At 38.4% G+C, this 27584-nt stretch overlaps 1 protein-coding gene across 1 annotated transcript; it reads right to left on the bottom strand.

Annotated features, from left to right (window-relative positions):
- Positions 1-1539: 1539 nt before the first annotated feature.
- On the bottom strand, positions 1540-13589 carry C3H5orf46 (chromosome 3 C5orf46 homolog). The gene is made up of 4 exons (XM_060146469.1): positions 13470-13589; positions 8950-9097; positions 5691-5749; positions 1540-2580 (listed from the first exon to the last, which is right to left on the bottom strand). The coding sequence occupies exons 1-3, from the start codon at positions 13537-13539 to the stop codon at positions 5701-5703; spliced, it is 267 nt and encodes an 88-aa protein (XP_060002452.1). The 5' UTR covers positions 13540-13589; the 3' UTR covers positions 1540-2580; positions 5691-5700.
- Between the last annotated feature and the right edge of the window lie 13995 nt (positions 13590-27584).

A 27584-nucleotide genomic window follows, 5' to 3' on the forward strand; every position in this document is an offset into this window, starting at 1 on the left:
ATAAACCCATGCACATATGGTCACCTTAACTTTGATAAAGGAGGCAAGAATATACAATGGAGAAAAGACAACCTCTTTATAAATGGTGCTGGGAACACTGGACAGCTACAGGTAAAAGAGTGAAATTAGAACACTCCCTAACACCATACACAAAAATAAACTCAAAATGGATTAAAGACCTAAATGTAAAGCCAGACACTCTAAAACTCTTAGGGGATAACATAGGCAGAACACTCTATGACATAAATCACAGCAAGATCCTTTTTGACCCACCTCCTGGAGAAATGGAAATAAAAACAAAATAAAGAAATGGGACCTAATGAAACTTAAAAGCTTTTGCACAAGAGAGGAAACCATAAGCAAGACAAAAAGACAACCCTCAGAATGGAAGAATATATTTGCAAATGAAGCAACTGACAAAGGATTAATCTCCAAAATATACAAGCAGCTCATGCAGCTCAATATCAAAAAAACAAATAACCCAATCCAAATATGGGCAGAAGACCTAAATAGACATTTCTCCAAAGAAGATATACAGATTGCAAACAAACACATGAAAGGATGCTCAACATCACTAATCATTAGAGAAATGCAAATCAAAACTACAATGAGCTATCACCTCACACCAGTCAGAATGGCCATCATCAAAAAATCTGCAAACAATAAATGCTAGAGAGGGTGTGGAGAAAAGGGAACCCTCTTGCATTGTAGGTGGAATGTAAATTTATACAGCCACTATGGAGAACAGTATGGAGATTCCTTAAAAAACTAAAAGTAGAACTACCATATGACTCAACAATTGCCTACTGGGCATATACCCCGAGAAAACCATAATTCAAAAAGAGTCATGTACCACAATGTTCATTGCAGCTCTATTTACAATAGCCAGGACATGGAAGCAACCTAAGTGTCCATCGACAGATGAATGGGTAAAGAAGATATGGCACATGTATACAATGGAATATTAGCCATAAAAAGAAATAAAATTGAGTTATTTGTAGTGAGGTCGATGAACCTAGAGTCTGTCATACAAAGTGAAGTAAGTCAGAAAGAGAAAACCAAATACCGTATGCTAACACGTATATATGGAATCTAAAATAAAAAACTAGAAGATGGTTCTGAAGAACCTAGGGTCAGGACAGGAATGAAGATGCAGATGTAGAGAGTGGACTTGAGGATACGTGGAGGGGGAAGGGTAAGCTGGGACGAAGTGAGAGAGTGGCATGGACATATATACACTACCAAATGTAAAATAGTTAGCTAGTGGGAAGCAACCGTGTAGCACAGGGAGATCAGCTCGGTGCTTTGAGACCACCTAGAGGGGTGGGATAGGGTCGGTGGGAGGGAGACGCAAGAGGGAGGAGATATGGTGATATATGTATATGTACAGCTGATTCACTTTGTTATAAAGCAGAAACTAACACACCACTGTACAGCAATTATACTCTGATAAAGATGTTAAAAAAAAAAGGTTTATTGAAAATACACTGGAGTTGCTTTCAGAGTCAAAGTGCTTGGGAGAACAGGAATCCAGGACAGAAGCACATAGATTTTTTTTTTAATATCTTTATTTTAGTGTAATTACTTTACAATGTTGTGTTAGTTTCTGTTGTACAACAAAGTGTATTAGCTATAAGTATACATATATCCCCATATCCCCTCCCTCTTGAGCTTCCCTTCCATCTAGACTAGAGTGCTGCCATAATTGTCATTGTGCTTTATGATTTCAGTCTTGTCTTATGTCCATATTAAATAATTCTGGGAGAATTTTCTTGGCTCAGTTGGGTCAGGTTTGACAATGGTTCAATCCTTTATGAACAAGTGGGCAAGAACCACACCAATTGCCACTGAGAACCTACATCTGTGTAACAAGTGGTAGAAGAAATGAAAGAACTGCGCTAGACTTGTCAAGGACTCTTCCATCCACCAGTTTCAAATGTCTTCAAGGGCACTCTGCTATTCTATGAGAGTAATAAAAACTGTGGAACAGCAATAACCTTGTTAATTTTTTTTTAAAGGTCAGTTTTTAGATTACTAGCCCAGGAGTGTAGGCTCAGATTTTTTTGAAAAACTTCTCCTAAAAGGGTTTATGAAACTTTTAACTCTGAAATTCACCTCATGCATTTTTAGGGGTTAAGGGTTTTTTCTTTGGAGTCAGGTTCAAATCTTTCTGTTGTTTACTGGTTCTGTGACTTTGGCCTGATGTTATCTGAAATTTAGTTTTCTTAATTTGAATTGTTCTTCAGTTATTCTGGATAATAATAATTTTTATATATTTCATATTTTTTGCATCAATTAAAAACTTTAAACATGCTTCAGGAAAAATTACTTCCACCAACAAAAATCTTAATGAAGTAGGATATGTGTCCCCAAAGAGGACACAATTATTTTGACTTCTAGAAGCAAAAATGCAAAGTCAGGATGTTCAAAAGAAGCTGTCTTTGGTTGAAGCCAGGACCTGAATCCTGAGAACTTGCTGGAAGCTGCACTGGGGCCTCTGTCCTGGAGGACTTGTGAAACAGAAAACTGGAAAAGCAGGATTCAGGTGCCCTTGGCTTATTCTGGAGCCATGCAGGTGTCCTTAGAAATATAAACCAGAGACAGGGAAACAATTACCAGCTAAAGAGGGCTTAAAGACTTAAGAAAAATACAAAGATATTTTAACCTTTTCTTTAACATTTTTACATCTCTGCCCTTTAGAACTTGAGATGATTTATAATGAAATCAACTATAATATATATTTGAAGAAACAAGCAACAACAACAAAAATGAAAAGGCAAGAATCAACAACAGGGATGAAGGGAGAATGCACATATGTTTACTGGAGTAAATTGAGTCATCAGTTTCTCTTTGAGTTTCTGGATAGACAGGAAAAGTAAATAAATGAAATAAACTAAGCTACATAAATCTTATAACCAGAAATGAGGAAGCAGTACTGAGGGAAGGAATTTTTTTTTTCTTGCTCTAAATTCTAAAAGAAATATTTCCCATCAGACTTCATGGGGTGGATATTGAATGATGTCATGCCCATCTGCAATTTTACTCATTAGTTACTTGAGGATTTCCTATTAAATTTATTTATTCCTAGCTCCCTCACTAGGAAGTTCTGACTCAGCAGGTCGAAACATGTCATCGAGTGTGTCCAAGTATATTATGTTCTTAATTTAAAAAATGTACATAGATATTAAGAATTCACAAAGTGCTTTCCCATCTTTTACTTGTTTCATAATCTTGGTGAGGTTCATTGGATTCTTATTTTAACACAAGAAAGGTAATTTATACTTTAAGATGTCAAATGACTTAAGACACTGGGAGACTTGAATCCCCATGATTTCAAGTGATGCAGGATATTAGGAGTTAAGATTGTAAAATTATTAACATAAGGAAATCATGTCAATGTGATTGAGCTGAGGTTGGGAGAATCTCAGATTAATTAGGTGTCCAATTATTGGATGATTAGTTTTTGAGAACTTGCCCTTTTCTGCTCATCATCTGAGATTGCATGCGGAAATTCACCTTCTTTGTGAAGCCCTCTTAATGCCCACCCTTTCCTCCAAGGCATGTCCACGGCACTTGTACATAGAACTTCATTGTTTTCCTGCACAATCCTGGGGTGCACTGTGCTAGGTGATAGTCCAAACCATAAACTTGTTAATGATGAGACAGTGTTACTCATCTTGATAGCATTGGCACATAGTAGGCGTGACACATAGTAGGCGTGGGTTAAATAAGCATTAAAGGACTATGTAAGATAGAGGCATATGTCGTAGGAGAAAAACGGGATATCTATATATCTACCTATCTTACTTTAGGAAATACCTAAAACTTTGGCCAGATTTTCTATACTGGAGAAATAGGCATTGCTGTGAATCACTCATTCTAAAGTCATGATTTGCTTTTGATTTGATGAGACACTTATCATACAAGTGCAACTTTTAAAACTATTTATTAAATGAACAGTCACTGGAGTTTGGAGAGACAGCCTTGATCAAACCATTCAAAATTTAATCTCTGCCTTAGAAGCTTCTCTCTCTCTAGTCCATTTGGTTTATATCCCTAGACAGAGCCATTCCTCTCTGCCCATTAGGGCATCTACAGTTGGTTTGTGAATCCACTCAAAGATTTTTTATATGCAGTTAAAACATTTCTGACATTAAGGTCTGGAACAATTAAGTTCCAAATGTTTTAAGTATTAATAAGGAGTAAAGTGAGACTCATGGAGACCAACTGACCTCCCCATGGTCACACAACCAATAAGAGGCCAAGATAGAAGCTGAACTTACATCTTCTCTATGGCTTTTGCTCTTTCTAAAATTTCATGTTGACTTGCTTATTGGACTGTCTCATACATTGAGCCTCTAGGATGGCACTCCAAAGATTCAGGGTGTGAGCACCAATGAGCCTGAATGAAGGCAAAGGGTTAGGATACCTGCAACAAGAGGTAGGCTGTTCCCTGAGAAGATGGGAATGGGAAGATGCAAACATAAGTGAGTGTTTTTAGAAGCTTAGCTCTCTTTGGGGTGAGATTCAGGTGTGTCTGCATTGAGCACATCTTGATTCCAATGCGCAAGTCTGATTTCCCTCCTTAGAAGCTTAAGGAAAAGGGTGGGCTAAGTTCCAGGGTAATATGATAATAGCTTTCTAAGCTCACGCCAATCACTCCCTTGTTATGAAATGAAGCCAGTAGGGAAAAAGTTGGGAAAGGCCATAATTCCTGGAGATGCATATAAGGTAATTCAACTAACCAAAGGGGTAGGGTTTTACTTCTATGGGCACCTTGAGGTATGTCTAAGATCACACAGCTTAATCACTATTCTCTACTGCCTCTTTCTACACTATTCGCTGTTCAGTAGCTCTATTGCTGAGTGATAGAGCACAGACTGGAATCAGGCTGTTTGAATTCAGATCCACCCCTCCTCCCTTATTAACTTGGCCACATTAATTAAGCTCCCTGAGACTTGGTTTCATTATTTATAAAATTTAAGAATAGCAATACATATTTTTCATAGGGAATGTTAGATAGAATTAAATTAGGTACTACATATACAGCATTAATTTACTGCCTAAAACAGAAGTACTAAGTTCATGCTAGTTACTTATAGAATTACTTTCTCAAGTCTGACATTTCTGTATTTATATTTCAATATCCATTCTCAGGAGAGAACTGGATAAGGAAACAGCAGGTATCTCTGAGGACTCAAACCAGACTGTTTGCACATAAATCTAACTGCAGGATTAGAGAGCTTACTAGTCCTTTCTCCTGGAGTTAGGTTCAGTAAATCTCACTCTTCTCATGAGTAACTAATGGCCTGTTTACCTGGGTCTTTAGATTTTAGTGCATATAACCCCTCCTTTCATAGGCGGAACCTGCACAAGTCAAGTTCCAAGCAGAGTTGTGACAGGACCAGATCTCCTCACTTCCAGTGCTTACTTGTTTCACCCCACAACTGTGCTTCTTCTCTTAAGAGAATCTTATTAAGTCAGTGACTTTGAGATGATAAAAATACATCTACTTAAAATCAATTTTAAAAAAACGACTACAAGAATAAAGCAAAAACACACACAAAAAATACCCCTTTTCTGCTTATGGGTAAATGTGGGTTCCCAAATTTATTAAGTAAATCAGACAGACCCTTTTTCCTTTGTTCAATATACTATTTTTTGGTTGTAAGTTTTTAGGTTAAAATCACCTGGTTGAAGTCACTCTGATGAATCTTCTTCTTTTTTCTCATCACATTTCATATATCCTCTTAAAAAAAAAAGAGGAAAAAATGAATTATGATTTAGACTGATCAGGAATGTTAGAATCATCACTAAGGTATCTTATAATATTTGAGCAATACTTCAAGTTTTCCTATGTCATAAAGTAGTAAGGTCTAAGATTTCCATAATAGTTCAAATTTGACAAGCCATTATACATAATTATCTCTTTAAATCTGCCAACAAATCTATTAGTTTGATGTCTATTCCTATATAAACTCTATAAAGACAGATATTTTGATATATTTGTTTCATAATATATCCCCAGCACCTAGAACAGTGCCTACCATATAGTATGAATTAATAAATATTTGTTGAATGGATACATGAATGAATTTTAATCATTTTACATATGAAAAAAACCTCTGAAGCTCAAAGAGATTAAAAACCTGTCCAAGTCACATGGCTGGTAAATTGCAAAGCAAAGTCTAAAACTTAGGTCTCCAGAAGCATGAATTAATACCAGAGGCCATTCCACTGTTTAAGGATTGGGTGTGCGGTAGCTGCTGAGAAGGTAAGAGATGAGTAAATTATGGTCCAGCATTTATTATGTGCTTGACACAGTATTTAGGCATTGGGTACATAGGACTAAATAAAGCAAATTTTCTATCTTTATGAAGTTCCATATTTTTGTAATTTTCTCTTTCTAATGAAATCTCATTGAGTCTTTTATGACCCAAATTTCTTCTTACCTTTGCCAGAAACTCTCCCCTAAGCATCCTGGCCCCAGTGACAGCTCCTTTCCTTAGACATTAACTGTGATGTTTGGCTGACATTTACCTTATTCAGCATTTTAGTTATCATTGTATTTGCTCATGCCATCTTATACAATAAGGACGGCAAATTCTTTGAGGAGAAGGGGCTTAAAGTCTAGACGTTTTTCCTTCACAATTCCTGCCCCTACTTTCCTAAGCATGTATTAAGTTCTTAGGAATACTTCTTGCTGGTCTCTTCCCATTTCCCATTCCCTGTTATATTTATGGTCTTTTCTTGGACAGAGTGAGGACAGTTAGATTTGTTCCCTTGAGCAAGGACTGCTGTATCTTTCAACAAAGATCCCTCAAAATGTCTCAGTCAAATAGGGGTATGTGAGCTTTAGATCTGATCTCTAAGATTCCTTTCCTTATTTAGTTAATTCAACAATTATTTACTAAGTGCCCGATATGACTTACAGGGTACTGTGCTATAGCAATGAGCTAGAGAGATCTGATCTCTACTTTCATATAGTTACATGATTAAAAATAAATTAATCATGTGAAATGGTGATATGTTATAATGACATAATGACAAGGTATAGTGATAGAGAATAACCAGGGAATAAAAGAAGTTGTATTAATAAGAGTGGTTATAGCATCGTTTTCGGAGGAGGTGACTTTTAGATGCGAGGCAAGACAAAGCACTAGCTAGGAGGGGAAAAAGAGCATTTTAGGCAGAAATTAAAGGACGAGCAGAGAGCCTGAGACAGTTGTAAGTTCCAAGAACAGAAAGAATATCATATACCCAGAATAAAATGAGGGAAAAAGAAAATGGTAGAAGATGTGCCGTTTCTGAACCCAGAGCTAACAATTCTTTAGCATTTCAGATGGTCAACGTTCAGAGTTAACAGAGAAGACAAGGGCTATTTTATGTCTAGGGGATTCCCCAGGGAAGGAATAAAAAGAATTATGATTCTAATTCTTGGCCTTGCTATTGTTGTGATTTATAACAATATGAATTCAACTGGAGTCTAAACTCTACTTTGTACATAATAGATGTTATTCAGTTTTTCCCTTGTTTATACTAACAGTCATGGGAACTCAACAGTTGCAAAAGCAACCACAATATGAAAAAGAAAAACACAAAATAAACATCTGTGTTTTAACAGTTTGTTCATGATGATTGTATGCAGAATTATGCCCATTCACATGATAGTAATATATGGATTTAAGCAGATCAAGGGATACAAAATGGCCCCTGATCACTTCTATATAGAAGTGGCTCTTAATCTGTTACTGGTAATAGACCTTTTTGAGAATCTTATAAAGTCAGAAGCACTTTCCCTAGAAAAATACAAAGATTCACATCTACACAAAAGATGAATACAAATTTAAAGGCTGTGTGGACCTTTAAGGCTCAGCCATGTAGCCCAGAGCATCCAATCAAGGGCTCTCAAATTTGTTGTATATAAGAATCACCTGAAAGCTTGTTAAAACGCTTGTTACAAAGCTTGTTATAAAGGCTTGTTATACAGCCTTGCTCCAGGAAAGTGCAAGATGGGATGAAGGGACCTGCCTTTTGGATAAGTTCTCCAGGCGATTCTGAAGCAGGTAATAGACTGCACTTTGTCAAACTCTGCTTAGGGGCCTGTGAAGGAGAGAATTAGAGAGCAGAGCCTCAGAGAGGTGGAGATTGAAAGCACCTAGAAATTCAAAAGAACGAAATAGACCCTGGAGAGCTGAACTTGGGGAGATTAATGTCGGAAGAATGAAGAAAGGGTAAAGTAGATGTAAAAATCAGAGCTATGTAAACTTGGGTAGGATGTATTACGAGTTGGGCACAGGAGCTTGGAAGCAGGTTGAAAATAATAGGAAGAGTCAGGGTTGTGGAATTTGCCATCAAGGCAATCTCTCGTGATCAAAACAAACCCTCATAAGAGAGGTTCTTCAGATTGCCTCTGAGGAGAGATTAGCTACTGTGTCTGCTAACCCTCTTGAATTACTCAAACCAGAAAATAAAGACGGGACTCACCATACCTCTCACTGATGAGCACACCTCTACCCACCACCTTCATCAGCAAATTACTGTGTCTGCACTGGGTGGGTCCTTTATTCCTTTAACTTTACAGATTAGCAAACTGAGGCACTCAGGGAGGGAAAGCCTAACTCCAGATCACCCAGTAAATAACACCTGTGTCAAGACCAGAACATGGCTTTCCGTCCCTCGGTCCGGTGGCCTTCTTCCTCCCTACTCGGTCCTGAAATAAAAAATATTTGATGGAACCCCTTGTTCCATAAATTCCTTGGGAACGTGTTCACCCCAAAAGAGTTCAGGGAAATTCATGCAGATGCAAATATATCTTAAGGTAGGCAACAAGTTTCAATTAAAACAATACATTGGCATGCATGCAATTTTGTTTCTCATTCATTTTAATGCAATGCGGTCATTACTAACGGCGAACTGGACAAAAGCAAGGTTTGTCTCAGTGCTTACTTGCTCTTCATCATGGAGCAGATGATGAACTCCACCGTATTCTCAATGATCTCCGAGCCCAAGAGGCTTAGGAATTTTGGAAAGGCTGGTTCTAGGGTTTTGCCCGAGTCATCTGGCTTGTCATCTGACTTGCTCTCTGGTTTGTTATCTGAAAAACAGAATGGAATCTCAGGGTGATTCTCAGCAAGAAGAAAGGGAAGTTTCTTTCATTGTAGGGAACCCTAGAGCTCTTTATACCCCCTCTCACTAATTATATAGCCTCATATAGTTACATTTATTGCATATCTAGTGCCTGCCTGGTTATTGTCTTCACGTGCGTTATGTCACTTATTCCTGAAACCAAACAGAGCAACAGATATTGATGCTTAGGCAGACATTGGTTCTCTTTCCAGATGAGAAAACTGAAGCTCACGGAGGTTAAGTAACTTGTTCAGAGTTAAAGCAGCTAGTAAATGCCAGGGCTGGGACTGAAATGCAGATTGCTTGGTTTTAATGTATTTTTCTCATGTAATCCCTGGACCTATGGAAATGATAATAAGGAGGATGATATAATAATAGGTAGTGTTTTCTGAGCACATACCTATGACAGGCAATCTCCATGCATTATCTCATTTTATTCTCACAGCAACACTATGAGGGAGGCAAAGTTATTATCCGAAGTTAAAGGTAAAGAAATGGAAGTTGAGAGAGGTTTAGAAGCGGGTCAAAGTCACAGAGACGGTAAGTGGCAGAATCAGAATTCAATCCCATGTTTGCCTGGTATTAAAATCCAGGTTCTTAAGCACTCTGTGATGAACTGCATAGTCTTTGACAGAAAAGGTGTGATCTAACTACAAGTGTGTTATAAGGTTGAAAGTAGTATAATAATGATGACGAGGAGAAATTCTATCACTTGTGTAGCATGTGATAGTTCTGTAAATAATGATTTTACATCTACTGTGTAAGTTTAAGCTTGACCAATCTTGTGGAGTATGCAGAGCTCACTGGACTCAGAAACTGAGAACATTAAGTGACCTGCAGAAGATCTTACAAATAGCAAGAGAAGATGGTACTGTAACTGTAGGTCTCTTACTTTTGATATTTAGTCAAGTGCCTTTTGGAATGAGGCCAAAGGTCCAGAGTGAAGTTGGTGACATGGCTGGGGGTTTGGCTTTGCTTAGTGGTCTAAGTGGTTTGGGAGATTAAAAGCAATGCAAGAGCGGCAATTAAAGACACGAACAGCCTCCCCTTTCCACCCTGGTGCCAGGATGAAGTAGGACCTTTATCTTTTAGTTTTACTGTAGCCTCACAAGTAGTGTTGGCAGATTTGGTAAATAAAATTACAGGATGCCCAGTTAAAGTTGAATTTCAGATAAATAACAATACTTTTTTAGTGTAAGAATGACCCATGAAATATTTAGTGCATAATTAAATGAAAAAATTATTGTTTATCTGAAATTCAACTTTAACTGGATGCCCTGTATTTTATCTGTCAATCCCACCACAAATTTTTTTTAATTTAATTAAATTAATTAATTTATTCATTTATTTTTGGCTGTGTTGGGTCTTCGTTTCTGTGCGTGGGCTTTCTCTAGTTGCGGCGAGCGGGGGCCACTCTTCATCGCGGTGCGCGGGCCTCTCACTGTCGCGGCCTCTCTTGTTGTGGAGCACAGACTTCAGAAGCGCAGGCTCATTAGTTGTGGCTCACGGGCCTAGTTGCTCCGCGGCATGTGGGATCTTCCCAGACCAGGGCTCGAACCCATGTCCCTTGCATTGGCAGGCAGATTCTCAACCACTGCACCACCAGGGAAGCCCCCCACCACAAATTTTGACTCAAGAAGTCCCAACTTCTGTACAATGTACCCCATTACTCTGAATGAAGGAGATGTAACTAGCTTTTGGTGTGGAGGCTGTCAAATTAGTGAGAAGAGTTGCATTTATATTATATCCTAAAATAGAAAGTCTTAGTAAAAAATATGGCTTTCAATTCTGCAAACATTTTTTGTTTACTATGCCACTGCAAAAGATTCAATAGGAGCACTACCAGTCTGGGACCTATAACCAAGATCAGTATACTAACCACCAAGTATTCATTTATTCAGCTGTTGGTTTTTTTCATCAACCAGTGTTTTTGAGCCTACTATTATGTACATATCATATGCTGCTAAGAGTTAAGGCAAAAATGGACATATATGGACATGACCCTTACATAAAGCACAGGGCAACCACGGTGACCAGAATTGCTTTGTTTTCATTACATGAAGTGGAAGGAAAGAGAAGGTATATTTGTGATGCTCAGGTACTAGGATGTGCTTTCATCACATGCCTAATCCTTATTCAGTTCAGTGATAGGATTACAGGAGAGAAAACAGATGCTCAGAGAAATTCCTAAAGTCACACATATAGAAAGTGGCTGAGCCAGGGTTTGAACTTTTATTTTTTTTTAATTTCACAGAGCATGTTCCCTATATGATATAATACTGCCTTCAAGCAACTGTCCCCTGGAGACATTTACCAGCTGCGAACCAGAAATTCCTTGCATGAAAAGTGAGTTCTTTTTTTTTCTGTGTTCCTATCTGCCTACTTGCATAACAATTTAATTTTATTATTTTTACTTTAACGTTTTATTTTAATATGATGCTAAATGCTAACTTTTCAAAATGCAAGGAGCCCTGGATTGCAGTGTGTGTGAAGATCAAATCCTTGGCTCCAGCCTTTGGATTGCATATGTGATGAGAGGTATGAGAGTATGGTGGGTGATGTTTTGGAGTCCTATATACCTGAGTTTGATTCTGTCTTCAGCAAAAAGTTCACCATGTAACCGTGTAAACAATATTTAATTACTCTCTCAGTTTCTTATTGTCAAGATGGAAAGATACTTTATTTATCTGTGATGTATATCATAGATATGTATGTATATATATGCATATCTATATTATATAATCACTTATTGCAGTACCAGGTCTAAGGTGAGCCCACAATAAATGCGCACTGTATGATTATTACTATTGTTAATAACAGTAGCAACAGTATGATTCATAGTAGCTTTCTCCGCTAGTGCTTAAAGATACGAAAATTTTAAAATGCTGCTAAAATATTAAGAACTTTGAAAATGCTGAAAAATAATAAAAATGAAGACATTTGACATACCAGAAACAAATTATCAAAGCCAACATTTGAATATTTTCTCCTTTCAGTTATAATATGGGGTAGCCTTTATTTACATTAACTACCTGATTTTCTTAGTCAATATAATCATAAAGTTCTGAAAAAATACAGTAATGCTGATATTTTTACAGATTTTATAGTTTACAAAGTGACTACAAAAGCATGCTCATTTCACCTGGTGCAGTTGGTAATTATCCCATTTTACAGATGAGGAAACTGAGGTTCAAAGCAGTGAACTGATTTTAACCAGTTTCAGAGTTCATGAGAGACAGACTTGGGACTGGTCTCTAAGATATAAATCTCACTTTTTACTTTACCACGGTGATTACTATAGGGGTAGATGGACACAGTAGTCTCTGAGCCCATCCCTGCTGTAGCTTTGTTGGAGTGTCTGCCTGTGGGTTGTGCCAGTGGACAGTGGGTGATGGAGGGTGCGAGTTCTGCCAAGTTACATGTAGAAGAGCTCAGAAAGCTCTGTTACTATTTGTACTGTCTGTGTTTTCTGACCTATCATTCTGATCAGAGATAGGTTAAGAGCTCACTGCCTTCTGTAGACCAAAAATTAATTAGTGAGAATTCTGCATGCTGCCTTTTGGTCCTCTATGTGCTTGGAACAGACTTGAAAGAAGTAGATGCTTTATAATAGAAAGAATCGAAAGACTTGGGTTTCAATCCCAAGTGTGCCACTTCTACCTGTGTCTATGCTCAAGTAACTTTCCCTCTGCAAGCTCAGTTTATTTACCTGCAAAAAGGGAAATGATAAAACTGTGCATGTTTACTTAAAAAGATTATGAGAATCAAATGAGATGATACATGATAAAAATAACAGTTAATATTTATTGGGTGCTCATGATGGACCAGATACTTTTCCAATATGTTTTGTCTCTTTTATTTAATTTTCATGACAGCTAAATGAGAAAGTTAACTACTGATATTCCCTTTTAAGTGTGAAGCCCTTAGAAGTTAACGAGCATGCCTGAAGTTACATTTCTGACTAGTGGTAGAGCGAGGCCTAGGAGTCTTATTCCAGACTCTTCGCCTTTGAATATTATTAGTTATAATCATTAAAAAATAAACACCCCCAGCTCTCAAGGAAATTATAATAGTGTCACTATATCACATGAAGATATAAGAAAAAAAGTCATTCTAAACGTCGTACATTCACTGATAGAGACTGTAACCTAAGCACATTTGAATAAAAGTCCTACTTTCTTTTTATTAGAAGATCTGTCTCTTGTCTCCCAGTCCAGTGCTCTTTCTGCAGTGCCCAAAGTTCCCTTCTCTCCCCTTTATGTTCTGGATCTGCGCCACTGACTTCCTCCAGTCATGGCTAACTACTGCACAATGCGTGAGCTGTGATTGCAGGTACTTACCGGCTTGGCAAGTCAGGATTAAGACAAGCAGTCCCCAGACAACTGTCAGCTGTAGCACTGAGACAGCCATGTTTGTAGCAGTGGGTATCGATGCAGTTAAATTGTTCAGATGCACCTGAAGCCTTGCTCCATTTATAGGGCATTTATAGCTGACATCATCTGCTATGGAATTCAGGTTGTTGCGTAAGATAGACACAGCTTGCTTTTGGATCTCTACTGATGAGCCCTGCCCTAGCTTTCAAACTAAGGGTTTTACAGATAGGGAAAGAAAAACCCTCTTGGTTTTTCTAATGTGTGTCTATAAATGGCACCGGAATCATTCTTTTGGAGTTAGTTGCACTGCCAGCATTGACATTAGATGGGGATCAGGCAGAACTGCTTTTCAGTGCCAAGGAGCAAGCAACAACAGTTGGTGAGGCGTGTCTCCTTGTCTCCCTGTGCGCTCTGCTTCCTTCCCATGCTCTGAGCTAGTGTCTTGTCTCCACCTGGGCATGTCCATTCACACTCCCATGCCGTTGCTCAGGCCCTTTATTTTTCCTGGGATAGCTTCCCTATTATCTCTCCTTGACACATTCCTACTTATTACTCAGGCTCAGGTTCAAATGCCCCCTTCTCTGCAAAATCTCCATCATGGCCCTTCCACCCTTCTCCAGATGGTTGCTCCATCACCTGCCATCACCTGCCATATTGCCCTTGACCAGTTGTCTGGGAACTAAGTACTTTAATAGCTCTCTTCTCCTTTAGCCTATAGATATGTTAAGGGCAGAACTGAGATAGCTCCGGTTTCTAGGATAGTGCCTTACATATAAAAGATACCCATCAATATGTACTGAATAAATGAGTTAATAAATAATTTTCAGAAGAGAAGCATGGACTCATGTAATAGTTCTATCAGTTATTATCTTTGTAACTCTGGCAAATGGCTGAGACCACTCTAAGTCTCAGATTCCTCATCTGTAAAACTGAAACATAATTTCCCACCTAGTCATCTGCACTATCTTAAGGACCTAGGAGATAGCAGATAAAATGCCTGATAAAATGTAGAGAACCTTTAATGTGTACCATATCAAAAGCAGTCAAGAACTTGTGACTTACCCTCCATTGACATATGCAAATGAATTTGACTTTAGGTAGAGGAGAAACTGGGATTATGAAAGACAGTTTTACCCAAGCTAGGAAGAGGAAATGAGTACCTTATTTCAGAATGCCATTCTAGTTTGGCAAGAGGATATGAAAATAAAAGGAATATGGCATGCTGTAATTCCAATGAACATTTCCATGTGTAACTGAAAGTCATCAGAGTTCTTTCTTCAGGTAGGAAATGCTTGTAGTCTGATTTGGAAATCTCATAGCCAGCTCTTGACGTGTGTGTTAGTGGTTGAACTTTGGGATCAGACACCTGAGTTTAAGTTTCAGATTGCCACTTACAAGTTGTGTATCTATGTGATCTTAGAAATAGTTCCTAATTTCTTTATGCCTTGGATCCAATGTCTACAAAATAGGAATAATGCTATCTCTCAGGGCTGTTATGAGGACTGATGAAAAACACATGCAAACAACACAGTATCTTGTATATACTAGGCAAAAATTAAATGGTAAACTTGCTTTTCTATTCTATTCTATCCTATCCTATCCTACCCTATCCTGTTCTATCCTGTTCTACCTTGGATCGTCCCAGAGGAGGGAGTGAGAGTCATGCAAGCAGCATTAGGGATGATGATAATAATAATAATAATAGTAGTAGTAATAGTAATAGTAGTAGGCTAATGTTGTTAACTCTGACCAAGAATCAAACTAGATGAAATATGTCAACAAAGCTATTGAGAGGCTGCCATTATTATCCTAATTTTATATAAGGAAATTCAAGCTTGGAGAAGTTAAATAATTTGCCTAGTGTTACAAATCATGTATGAGCCAGAACAAGGAATTGAACTCAAGGACATGTGACTTCAGAGTTTGTGCTATTTTTTTTAAATTAATTTTTATTGGAGTATAGTTGATTTACAATGTTGTATTAGTTTCTGCTGTACAGGAAAGTGAATCAGTTATACATAATAAATATATCGACTCTTTTTTAGATTCTTTTCCCATATAGGTCATTAAAGAGTATTGAGTAAGGTTCCCTGTCAAAGTCTGTACTCTTAACTATTAACTTATTTGCACCGGCATGTGCTCAGTGCTGTAACTGGTGGAAAGCCGGGGTCACGCAATGAACCCTGCAGTCACCGGCCTGTCTGTGCACAGATCCATCTGTATCTGGTCTGTTTTCCCCATTCGTCTCTAGATTTCCCATTGACCTGCATCATTCACCTGTGTTTGAGCTCAGGTTGATCTATCAAAGGTGCAGGGTACAGAGCGTGTTCTCGATCCTTGGCAGAAAGTGAACTGGAGCTAAGGCTACAGAATTAAATACAGGATGCATCATGAAATTTGAATTTCAGATAATCAGTGAGTAATTTTTTAAGTATAAGTATGTCCCAAACATTTCACAGGACATACTTTACTAAAAGAAATTTTGGGGCTTCCCTGGTGGCTCAGTGGTTGAGAGTCCGCCTGCCGATGCAGGGGACATGGGTTTGTGCCCCGGTCCGGGAAGATCCCACATACCGTGGAGTGGCTGGGCCTGTGAGCCGTGGCCGCTGAGCCTGCGCGTCCGGAGCCTGTGCTCCGCAACGGGAGAGGCCACAACAGTGAGAGGCCTGCGTACCACACACACACAAAAAAAAAAGAAAGAAAGAAATTTTGTTGGTTAGCTGAAATTTAAATTTAACTGGGCATCCTGTAGTTTTGTTTGCTGAATCTGGCAACCCTTCCTGGAGAGGCCCTCATCAGTGTTTTCTTACTCTGAACCTCAGATCAGAGAATTAAGGACAGGACTTGGGGGGGGGGGGAATCAAAGAACTGATTAAAAGGTAGTATGTGAGAAGTTAAAATCATATATGGAAAGTGGAAGTTACTGAAAAGTCCCAGTTCCTCTTTAATATCACATCTGGGGCATATTTCACACCTGTATTCCTCATAAGAAAATCATTAGCCCCTCTCTTGTCCTTGGTTCACTGTACCTAAAGTTTCAGACCAGCTCTGGAAGGGATGCACGTGGCTGCAGGAAGAGCTCCCATTCCCATGGTATCCATATGCTTTGTCACCCTAATCACCTTTCTACACATACATTATAACTTATTCAATCGTCATGCCACCCATCAATTCATTAATTTCTTATTCAGTGGACACATCTTGAGCTTTCATCGTTTGCCAGGTGCTCTGCTAGGCACCAGGGACCAAAAAAAATGCAAAACACCAGTCCCTGACCTCGCCTTTGTTGAGGAGGTGAACAAGTAACCAAACAACTGCAATATAAATATGAGAAACGCTGATGGAGGTATGAACTGATTCCTATGGAAGACTATCAGGGAGTGGGAACATTGCGTGGGGAGGAAATCATGCGGGTATCATTTGTTTGGAGCCTGGAAAAGTGGGTTTGTAGGTGTTCACTATGCAAGCAAGGTATGGAGAAGACTCCTTGGTGGGAGGAATGGCATCTGCAAAGGCACAGAGGCATGGAAGAGTGAGCATATTTCTAAGAATGACCCCTCAAATTCCTGAGTTTTGATATTAGAAGTGAAAATTAAAGTGAGCTAACTGAATCTTGAAATTCGTTTTAATTAATGAACATGCTAGGAAGAGATAATAGAGAGAGAGAAAGGGAGAAGAGGAAACAGAGAACACTGGGGGGAGTAAGAAATCACAAACCACTAAGTATTAGAGCTCAGAGTCAGCTTCTCCCCTGCTCTTGTTTCCCTGTTCCAATCTTAGATAAGCATATTGCCATCCATCCAATTACCTGAAGTACAAATGTTCTTTAACTCTCTTTTCACCACAGAACCTATTTGCTCACAAAGTCCTATCAATTCTCCACTCAAATAGCCTTCAGCTTTATCAAATTCTCTTCATTTCCACATAGTGTCATAATTTGGGCCATTGTCTTGACTATTGCAATAGTAGTCTAGTCTTCCTAATGTATGTCTCCCCCATCTCCTAAACATTGCTGTCATTTAATCTTTCTCAAACATGATTATGTTTACATCTTCTGTCATTTCCCATCTCTAATAATTTCCATGTCTCCCTACTGTGTATACCTAAAGCCCTTCATGTTTTACTCTCAATCAATAGTTCCAGTTTTATCTTAGTTGTAGTATAGAATAAGTCTTAGAGCACAGGGTCTACAGTTTGATGGCCTGGATTCCATTTCTGATTTCATCAGGGTTAGTATTTGCCTGGCATGTATGGAATGCTCACACTGTTTGTTTATATCCGGTCCACTATGAAGGGTCAGTATTTGTATTCTCGTTGTTATATAGTACAATATCCTACCAGTCCTTTACAGTGTGATTTGGCAAGTTGGAGATACTCTTCTAACTTCAATTCTCCTTCTTCATTATGAAAATAACAAGAGTGGCAGCCTCTTAAAATTTTTATAGCATAAATGAGATCATGCTACAAAAACTCAGCACAGTGCGGGTCTAATACATGTTACTATTTGCATTATAACTTCCCACCACTCTCTGAGCACATGACTTCCCCTCCTACTTTACTAGGCATACCTCCAGACTGATTCTTATTCTATCACCCTGTTCGTTTTGCATGGATTATCCAACCCACACCAACTCAACTTCAAATATTACATCCTTCAGAAAAACATCATGGTCACATCCCTGACCTAATCCATGGCAGAATTCACCACTTCTGCTGTGGGCCCACACTGCACACACCTCTATTGTAGTATGTATTGCATTGAATCATAAGTTATTGTTTTATTTCTGACACCTTCATTAAGCTACAAGTTCCTCAAGTGTGGGCCATGCCTTATTTGTCCTCAAATACCATTCGCCCACAACCATGACTCCCAAGTACACAGTGTGATGAATAAATACAGTGAGTGTTCAATCGATGCTCATTAAATGTGTAAATGAATGTTTGGAGTCAGCGGCAGAGGTGATTTATGAGCTCCACTGGAATGAGAGCCAAAACTCAGACTAACAGACTAGGTCTAAACAAGGAAGGTTAGTTAAGAGTCTAGTGGCTTTTGTTTTTCTAGCAGCTAGAGCTACGGGCGAGGGTGGAGGCAACATTCCAGAAGAGGTACTTGGTCATGCCTTTGGCACACGGGATGGAATGTTGGGGAGTTAACAAAAAATTAAGCATAAATTAATCATATGGAAATAGTGACCTTCCCCCAAATTATGAAGACCTTAGCACTAAATTCACAGTGTAAAAATTTCTGTGCCAGTCATATATAATTTATCTTTGCCAGATCAGGGTATAATAATACTTAAATGACAAGGTTTTTCTGTATCAAATGAGGTAGTAGATACAGAATTGATTTGAAAACTATAAATTGTCAAACTATAGATTGAGAACTATAAATAGAAGAAAAACTGTGATTAATTAAAAGAGGCATGTCTACTGAGTCAATAATGAAGATAGGGACTTCCCTGGTGGTCCAGTGAGTAAGACTCCACGTTCCCAATGCAGGGGGCCCAGGTTCGATCCCTGGTCAGGGAACTGAGATCCCACATGCTGCGGGGCAACTAAGCCTGCGTACCACAACTAGTGAGCCCACGTGCCTCGACTAGAGAGCCCGTGTGCCACAAACTACAGAGCCCATGCGCTCTGGAGCTTGTGTGCTACAACTACAGAGCCCACACACTCTGGAGCCCGCACACCACAACTAGAAAGAGAAAACCCTTACACCACAACTAGAGAGAAGCCCATGGGCTACAATGAAGAGCCCACGCGCTGCAACAAAAGGTCCCGCATGTCGCAACGAAGATCCCACATGCTGCAACGAAGACCCGATGATGTAGCCAAAATAATAATAATGATAATAATGAAGATAAAAATAGATCCATAAAAATATTCATTTAATCTAAAAGTAGGCAAAAAGTAGGGGAAAAGAACGAATAGGTGGGATCAAAAGAAAACATCTCACAACATTGTAGATTTTAACACAGCCATGTTAATAATTATATTAACTGTAAACAGTATAAACCCATAAAAATAAGACAGAGATTGTCAGACTACACTGTATACAGAAACTCACTTTAAATATAAAGACATAATGAGAATAAGTGAATGTAAAAACATATATCATCAAACGCTAATCAAAAGAAACCTGGAGCGGTTATATTAATATCAGAAAATGTAGTATTCAGATCAAGTAATATTACCAGCGACAGAGTCATTACATAATCATAAAGGAATCAATTCCTTAAGAATATAAATTATCTTGTATGTGTATGCAGCTAACAATTGAGCCTCAAAATCTATGTAGCAAAAACTGACAGACAAGAAAGTATAAATAAACAAGTCCACAATTACAGATAAAGGCTTCAAAACTAGTCTCTCAGTGGTCGATAGAACAAGATAGAAAATCAGGAAAGATGCAAAAACCTGAATACCACTATTAACCAAATTGACCTAAATTACATTATAAAATATGCTACCTCATACAGTGGAATACACATTTTTTTGTTTGCAAAGGAAACATTGTTCAAGATAGACTTTATTGGATCATTAAATAAGCCTCACACATTTAACAGAATTGAAATAATACAAAGTATATTTTTTACTATAATGGAATCAAACTAGAAATTAAAAAATCAGGTATGTCAAAAGTTCTTAAATATTTGCAAATTAAATTTTAAAAGTCTTAAATAATCCATGGATCAAAGAGGATGCCCCAAGGGATACTGAAACATATTTTGAATTGGATTAGAAAACTATTTACAATAGCCAGGACATGGAAGCAAGCTAAATGTCCATCAACGGAGGAATGGATAAAGAACATGTGGTACATATATACAATGGAATATTACTCAGCCATAAAAAGAACAAAATAATGCCATTTGCAGCAACATGGATGGACTTAGAGATTGTCATACTGAGTGAAGTAAGTCAGACAGAGAAAGACAAATATCATATGATATTGCTTATATGTGGAATCTTAAAAAAAAAGGGTACAAATGAACTTATTTATAGAACAGGAGTCACGGATGTAGAAAACAAACATATGGTTACCAGGGGATAAAGGGGGAGGGATAAATTGGGAGATTGAGACTGACATATATACACTACTATATATAAAATAGTTAACTGATAAGAACCTGCTGTATAGCAAAGGGATATCTACTCAATACTCTGTAATGGCCTATATATATGGGAAAAGAATCTAAAAAAAAAAGAGTGGATATATGTATATGTATAACTGATTCACTTTGCTGTACACCTGAAACTAAACATTGTAAATCAACTATATTCCAATAAAAATTAAAAAATATATATATGAAAATTTATGAGAGCAGCTAATGCAGAGCTTAGCAGTGAATTTATAGCGTTAAAGACCTATATTAAAAGAGAAAAAAATCAATGACTTCACCTTCTTAAGAAACTAGAAAAAGATCAAGATAAACTCAAATGGAATAAATAACTATAATGATAAGAACATGAATCAATCAAATTGAGAAAGAGAAAAATCAGTAAAACCAGAATCTGTCCCTTTGAAAAATACAATAAAATTGATAAATATCTGGGCACACTTGCCAATCAGAGAGACAGAGAGAGAAATTAAAGACACAATTACCAATATCAGGATTGGAGAGGGGATATCATTATAGACTGTACAGTTATAAAAATAATAAGAAATAATATGAACGACTCTAGGCCCATAGATATAACTTAGATGAAATGGATACATTCCTTGACACAAACAGAAGAAGGTCATTCACGAATAAATTGCTAATTTGAAGAGTTTCATATCTATTAAAGAATGAAATTCATAATTTAAACTTTCCAATAGAAGAAACTCCAGGATAAGATAATTTCACTAGTAAATTCTATCAGGGAACAAATAATAATGGATCTACAGAACACTCATTCAGCATGTAGAAGAGGAGGGAACTGTTCCCCACTAATTGTTTTAAGAGATTTATTGAGATATATTTCACATACCATACAAATCAACCATTTAAAGTACACAGTTCAGTCTTTTTTAGTGTATTAATGGAGTTGTCATACCAATTTTATCATTGTTTCATTGCTCACCCAAAGAAACCTATACCTGTTAGTAGCCACTCCTCATCTCTCCCTAATCCTTCCCCCTCCAGCCCTAGGCAGTCATTAATCTGCTTTTGGTCTCTATAGATTTGCCTGTAATGGACATTTCATATAAATGTAACCATACAACGTGTGGCCTTTTGTACCAAGCTTCTTTCATTAGCATAATGTTTTCAAGGTTCAGTTACGTTGTAGCCTGTATCACACTTCATTTTTATTACCAAATAATATTCAAAGTATGGATATACTGAATTTTATTTATCCATTCATCAGTTGATAGAAATATGGATTGTTTCCACTATTTGGCTATTATGGATAATGCTGCTATGAATATTCTTGTACAAGTGCTTAAATGGACGTATGTTTTTGTTTCTCGTAAGTATATACATAGGTAGGAGTGGAACTGCTGGGTCATATGCTAACTGTGTGTTTAAGCTTTTGAGGAATTGCCATACTCTTCCAAAACAGCTACACTATTTTACATTCTCACTAGCAGTGTATGAGTTTTTCCATTTCATAGCCAACCCTTGTTATTGTCTTTTTGATTCTAGCCATCCTAGTAGGTGCAAAGTAGTATATAATTTTGATTTTGATATGCATTTCCTGAATAGCTTAATACTAAGCATCTTTCATTGTGCTTATTGGCCCTCTCATTTTATGAGACCAATATTGCCCTGCTACCAAAATCAGAAAGTGAAACTATAAGACAAGAAAATTACAGATCAATATCCCTCAGAAACATAAACATAAAAACCCCAAAGAAAGTACTAGCATATCAAGTAAGTTAGGTGTATAACTGGAATGCAATTTGAAAATCAATAAATGCAATTTATCATGTGGCTAGATTAAAGGAGAAAAGCCATGTAATCATCTCAATAGATATAAAAATCATTTAACAAAATTCCATACTCATTATATGCATATACCTCTCAACAAACCAAGAATAAAAGGGAAATTCCTCAACTTGATAAAGAGTATCTATAAAATATCCACAGCTAAATTCATGTTTAATATTGAAAGATGGATGATTTCCCCCTTAGATCAGGAACAAAATACAGATATACTCTGTCATTACTTCTTTTTGATATTGCACTGGAAGTCCTTACCAGTGCAGTACAGCAAGAAAAAGAGTTAAAAGGCATACTGATTGGGGCTTCCCTGGTGGTGCAGTGGTTGAGAGTCCGCCTGCCGATGCAGGGGACACGGGTTTGTGCCCCGGTCCGGGAAGATCCCACATGCCACGGAGCGGCTGGGCCCGTGAGCCATGGCCACTGAGCCTGCGCGTCCGGAGCCTGTGCTCCGCAATGGGAGAGGCCACAACAGTGAGAGGCCCGCATACCGCAAAAAAAAAAAAAAAAAAAAAAAAAGGCATACTGATTGGAAAGGAAGAAATAAAATTGTTTCTATTCGAAGACATGACTGTCTATGTAGAGAATCCTAAATAAACTACAAAAATGCTATTAGAACTGTTAAGTGAATTTAATAAGATTGCAGGGCACAAGACTAAGGTACAAAAGTCAATTGGATGTTTTCTGTGCTTGCGAAGAACAAATAGAAGTTGAAATTAAAATATATAATTTCTAATAGCACTATAAATGGGCATGAGGGAATTTTCAGGGTGATGGACATTTTATGCCATGAGGAAGGTTTTAGTTATACTTTTTTTTGTTTGGTACAACTCACAGAACTTCATGGTAAAAAGGGTAAATTTAAACCGTGTGTAAATTATAGCTTAATATTTTACCTTAAGTAAATTATATCCAAATCAAGAAAAAGAAACAAATATTATAATAGCCTTGTGGATGGTGGAGGTAGTCGGAGACGCTGGGATGTATAGTAGGGTGGTGGCTTACATCTGTACTCCAGCTATGCAGCTAACTTGTTTTTCACCTTTTGGGGCCCAAGTTTCTCCGTTTTTCCAATGAAAATGTTGAATGGGATAATGACTAGAATAAAATGCCTTCTAGTCTTGGCATTCTATGATGACTGAAGAGGTGATTTCTCTAGTTGCTTTGTATTCCCTCAGTCTTTGAGACCAGGCACTTTGGTTGAGGTTTGGGCTGGGCTCGCGTTCTGAACCATTACCATACATTACAGGTAGGTGAGTGTTGGGGATGTCTAGGGCTGGAGTTAATCTGGCCACCGCTGTGTATCCTTCATAGCCTTCCTTTACCAAGCTGTTAATGGCTGAGCTGTGAACAGGTACCATCAATATTTCCCCAGAGCCTTGGGATAAACAAAACAAAGCCAAACATCTGTCTTGCACACTGCTAGGCATCCTGCTGTCTTTCTTGATAGAAGAGTTCAATACAGTTTAGTAAGATTAATTCCTATTCCTAAGGCCTTCTCCCATGTGAGAACTCATGCATTGCTCACAATTACCCTACCTGAAATGTAGGTCAGAGTCGGTATAATTATCCTCATTTTGTAAATTATTAAAAAGAAAAAAATTAACAGCGACAATGACAAAGTAAAACAAACTAAGGTGTAGGTCTTTCAATTCACTAATCCAGTGTCATGCTACTAGTAAGGGAGAGCTTAAACTTGAACAAAACCAATGATAAGAATATATTTTACTTGTTTCTAGTCTGAAATGTGGGAACCTGGTTACTTCTCATAAACTTATTTATTAATTCCTGCATTTACTCATTTATCAACAAATATTTTCTGACCTGTACTCAGAAGAGAGGACTTCACATAAGATAGAGTCATCACTGAAAAATAAAGCCATGGGAATAGATGAGACTATTCAAGGATAGTGGTTAGAATTAGACGAGCACTTACACAGGAACTTAAGAAATATCATCACGTAAGGACCCCACAAAGCAAGAAGGCCCTGTAGGAGAAATTTAGAAAAAGCTGTCAGAAATAAAGAAGGAAAAAAGAGGATATTTAGATACTACAGAAGCTAAGGGAAGAGAGGCTTAACGGAAGGGGGTACCGTTCTGCTGTGTTGGATGTGGCTCAGAGATCAAGGAAGACAAGGATTGTGATATTTTATAAATATAGCAGCTAGGTCTTTGGTCACTTGTAGGAGTGCCAGTGGAGTGGTGGTGATAAGCCTCATTACACGCTGTGAGAGAATCAAAGAAGTAGATTCCATGGGAACAAGCATGTCTCAGAGCTGGTTTCCTTATCTGTGAAACACAGGTGTTGACAGCCCCACTCCACTTCAGAAGGACGTGAAATATAAAGAACCTTAATGTAAAGCAGAATATGATGAAGTCATAATCTTGGCATAGAGAGGAAGACAGAGAGAAATCATATTCTGCTCTTGTTAATTCTGCCGCTTGCATCTTAAATGTCCTGTAGAATTTACCAGATTATAGAACTATTTAAAATTTAAAGGTTCATGTGATTGGGAAGGCTAAAGTCGGGGTTGGAATTATTCTCAAAGGTTGCATTCAGCTCCTCAGCTGCTTAGAGCCTCATTCTATTGTTCCCCCAAGTGTGCATCCAGACTGCTTTTACGCTTCTAGAGACGGGCATTCACTACCTCTTCAGACAGCATAGTGGTGGCTCCATGGCATTGGCTTGTTACTGAACTCGGGTCCGGCTGCCAGAAGCTCGAAAATCATTACCCAAGAGGCAAGTATTAGTAGAAATGGAAAACATTGCTTTTAATCAGAAAGCCAGAAATCTGGGGAGAGGGCAGACTCAGTGTTCCCAAACACCAACTCGCAAGATTCTGTCCAGCCGTGAAAGTTTTTAAAGGGAAAGAGGGAAGTAATCTCAGTTAATCATTGAGATAGGGCGTCAGAGTTGTCACCATCCCTCACTGTACAGGCTCGTCAACTTCCTGTGATCTTTATTTAGATGCTATCTCATTCACACAGTTTGGTCACACAGTTTGTTCTTGAGATTACTGAACGGGAAGCTAGGGAAGAGATCTGGTCATCTGCTAATTACTTTTTCTTCATTTCTACTTCTTTGAGCTGTAGAAAGAATGGGTTAGGCAAGATATTGTGTGATCAAAAGATTTAAAAGGTGTGCTTGGGCCAGAGAAGAGTAGAGCATGGGGGTGCCTGGTTTGTTTAGTTACAATATAGTTTTGCTAAAGTGACAAGAGAAAAGGAGCCTCCTGCAGAGAGTTCTTTCCTGCCAGAAGCTGCTTACAAATCCCCACTTCTCAGAACATCATTCCATTTCTATGGAATTAGGAACAAAGGTCCGCCTTCTGTACTTCATGCTGACATAGGGTGCTGTATTCTTAGTGTGGAAGATGTGGACATGGGTCTGTCACATCTCTTTGATGACAGTTTGAGTTGCCCGTTTACATATACGGGCAGAACAAGCTACAATTATTTTGATGCCCACAAAAATATGGATTATTCTGAGCAATAGTGTTAATCCCATTCTATTTTTTTTTTTTTTTTTTTTTTTTTTGTGGTACGCGGGCCTCTCACTGTTGTGGCCTCTCCCGTTGCGGAGCACAGGCTCCGGACGCGCAGGCTCAGCAGCCATGGCTCACGGGCCTAGCCGCTCCGCGGCATGTGGGATCTTCCCGGACCGGGGCACGAACCCGCGTCCCCTGCATCGGCAGGCGGACTCTCAACCACTGCGCCACCAGGGAAGCCCAATCCCATTCTCTTAAGGCTAGTTCTTGGAATTGTGCTAGCCATAGATTCAGTACTGCACAAGATGGGGCAGCTTATGTCACGGCTGCAGTCTGGTCATCGTGCAGTTAACTTTTTCCCTCTGGTGGCAGCTATAGTATCTGTCAAGTGACTCAGGAATGTGGATCAGATATTGAATCTGTGACTCTGTTATCCTAATCATTAACTGCTTGAGCCTGCTCTTTTGTGACTCAGGGAGGCCTGGGAGAGTTCAGCTTTTCTACAAACAAGAGGCAGGGGACATGGAGGAACCTTGGAACTTGGGGGATGGGGGGTTTGCTGCAGGCTTCTGCTCTGTTCCAGGCTCTGAAGTCAGACAGAACTAGGTTTGGTTGCTGCTCTACCAATTGGTATCTTGGGCAAGCTACTTAAGCTCTCTAAACCTCAGTTTTCCTGTCTGTAAAGTGGAGATTATAATACTTAGCTCTCAGACTTGTTAAGAAACTTAAGTGTGATCAAACAGCACAGCCTCCAGCACAGAGAATATATTAAAAAATGATAGATATTTTTTATTTTCTTTTTCACAACTTTGACTCATGGAATATTTCCTAATTGTTTTGGCCTAAAATATTTCCTTCTAATTCCCAAACATTGGCCCTAGTTTTTGTTCTTGGGTCTGGGCAGCAACAGCAGCAGTGAGTTTAATCTACTTTCCCACAACAGCCTCTCATCATTAAATATTCTCTCCTCTGTGGTAAATATCCCAGTTTCTTCAAACTGTCCTCAAAAGCCATGTTTTTTAAAGCCCCTCTCCATCTTTGTTGCTATTTTTCAATTCACTCCAAGGTGTTCCTAATCCTTCAGAGTGGAGATAGTGGCATTTGGTCTGATAGTTGAGAGATGATTAACAGTAAAAGGCATAATTTAGATGTGGAATTGGGAGTGGGGCGGAGCAAGCAGGTGAAGGGTGTTGCTGGCTGAGGAACCAGCAAGCAAAGTACCAGGTGGAACCTTATGGGGTACGTTCAGAGATGGTGAAGGGTTAAGTTGCGGTGAGGCTGTGGGATGGGAAGTATTTGAAATTAAGCTTGAGAATGTAAGTTAAGGGATCAGATCACGAGAGGCTTAAATGCCTTTCTGAGGAATTAATTCTATTCAGTTGACAGCAGAGATCCCTCAATGTTTCTGGAGTGAGTGTGAGCCATGGTCAGTCATTTTGGCCCATTATTCTGGAAGTTGTATGAGATGCAGCATAAGCAGTACTGAGTTTATAGTGATAAGACATCTACATTAAAAAAAGAGAAAGATCTGAAATAAACAACTTAACTTTAACCTCAAGGAACCAGAAAAAAGGAAGAACAAACTGAGACCAAAATTTAGCAAAAGGAAAAAATCTAGCAGTAATAAATTATATATAGAATAAAAAATAGAAAAAAAATCAGCAAAC

Source organism: Lagenorhynchus albirostris, chromosome 3 (assembly GCF_949774975.1).
Source record: "Lagenorhynchus albirostris chromosome 3, mLagAlb1.1, whole genome shotgun sequence".
In the NCBI taxonomy this organism is placed as follows: domain Eukaryota; kingdom Metazoa; phylum Chordata; class Mammalia; order Artiodactyla; family Delphinidae; genus Lagenorhynchus; species Lagenorhynchus albirostris.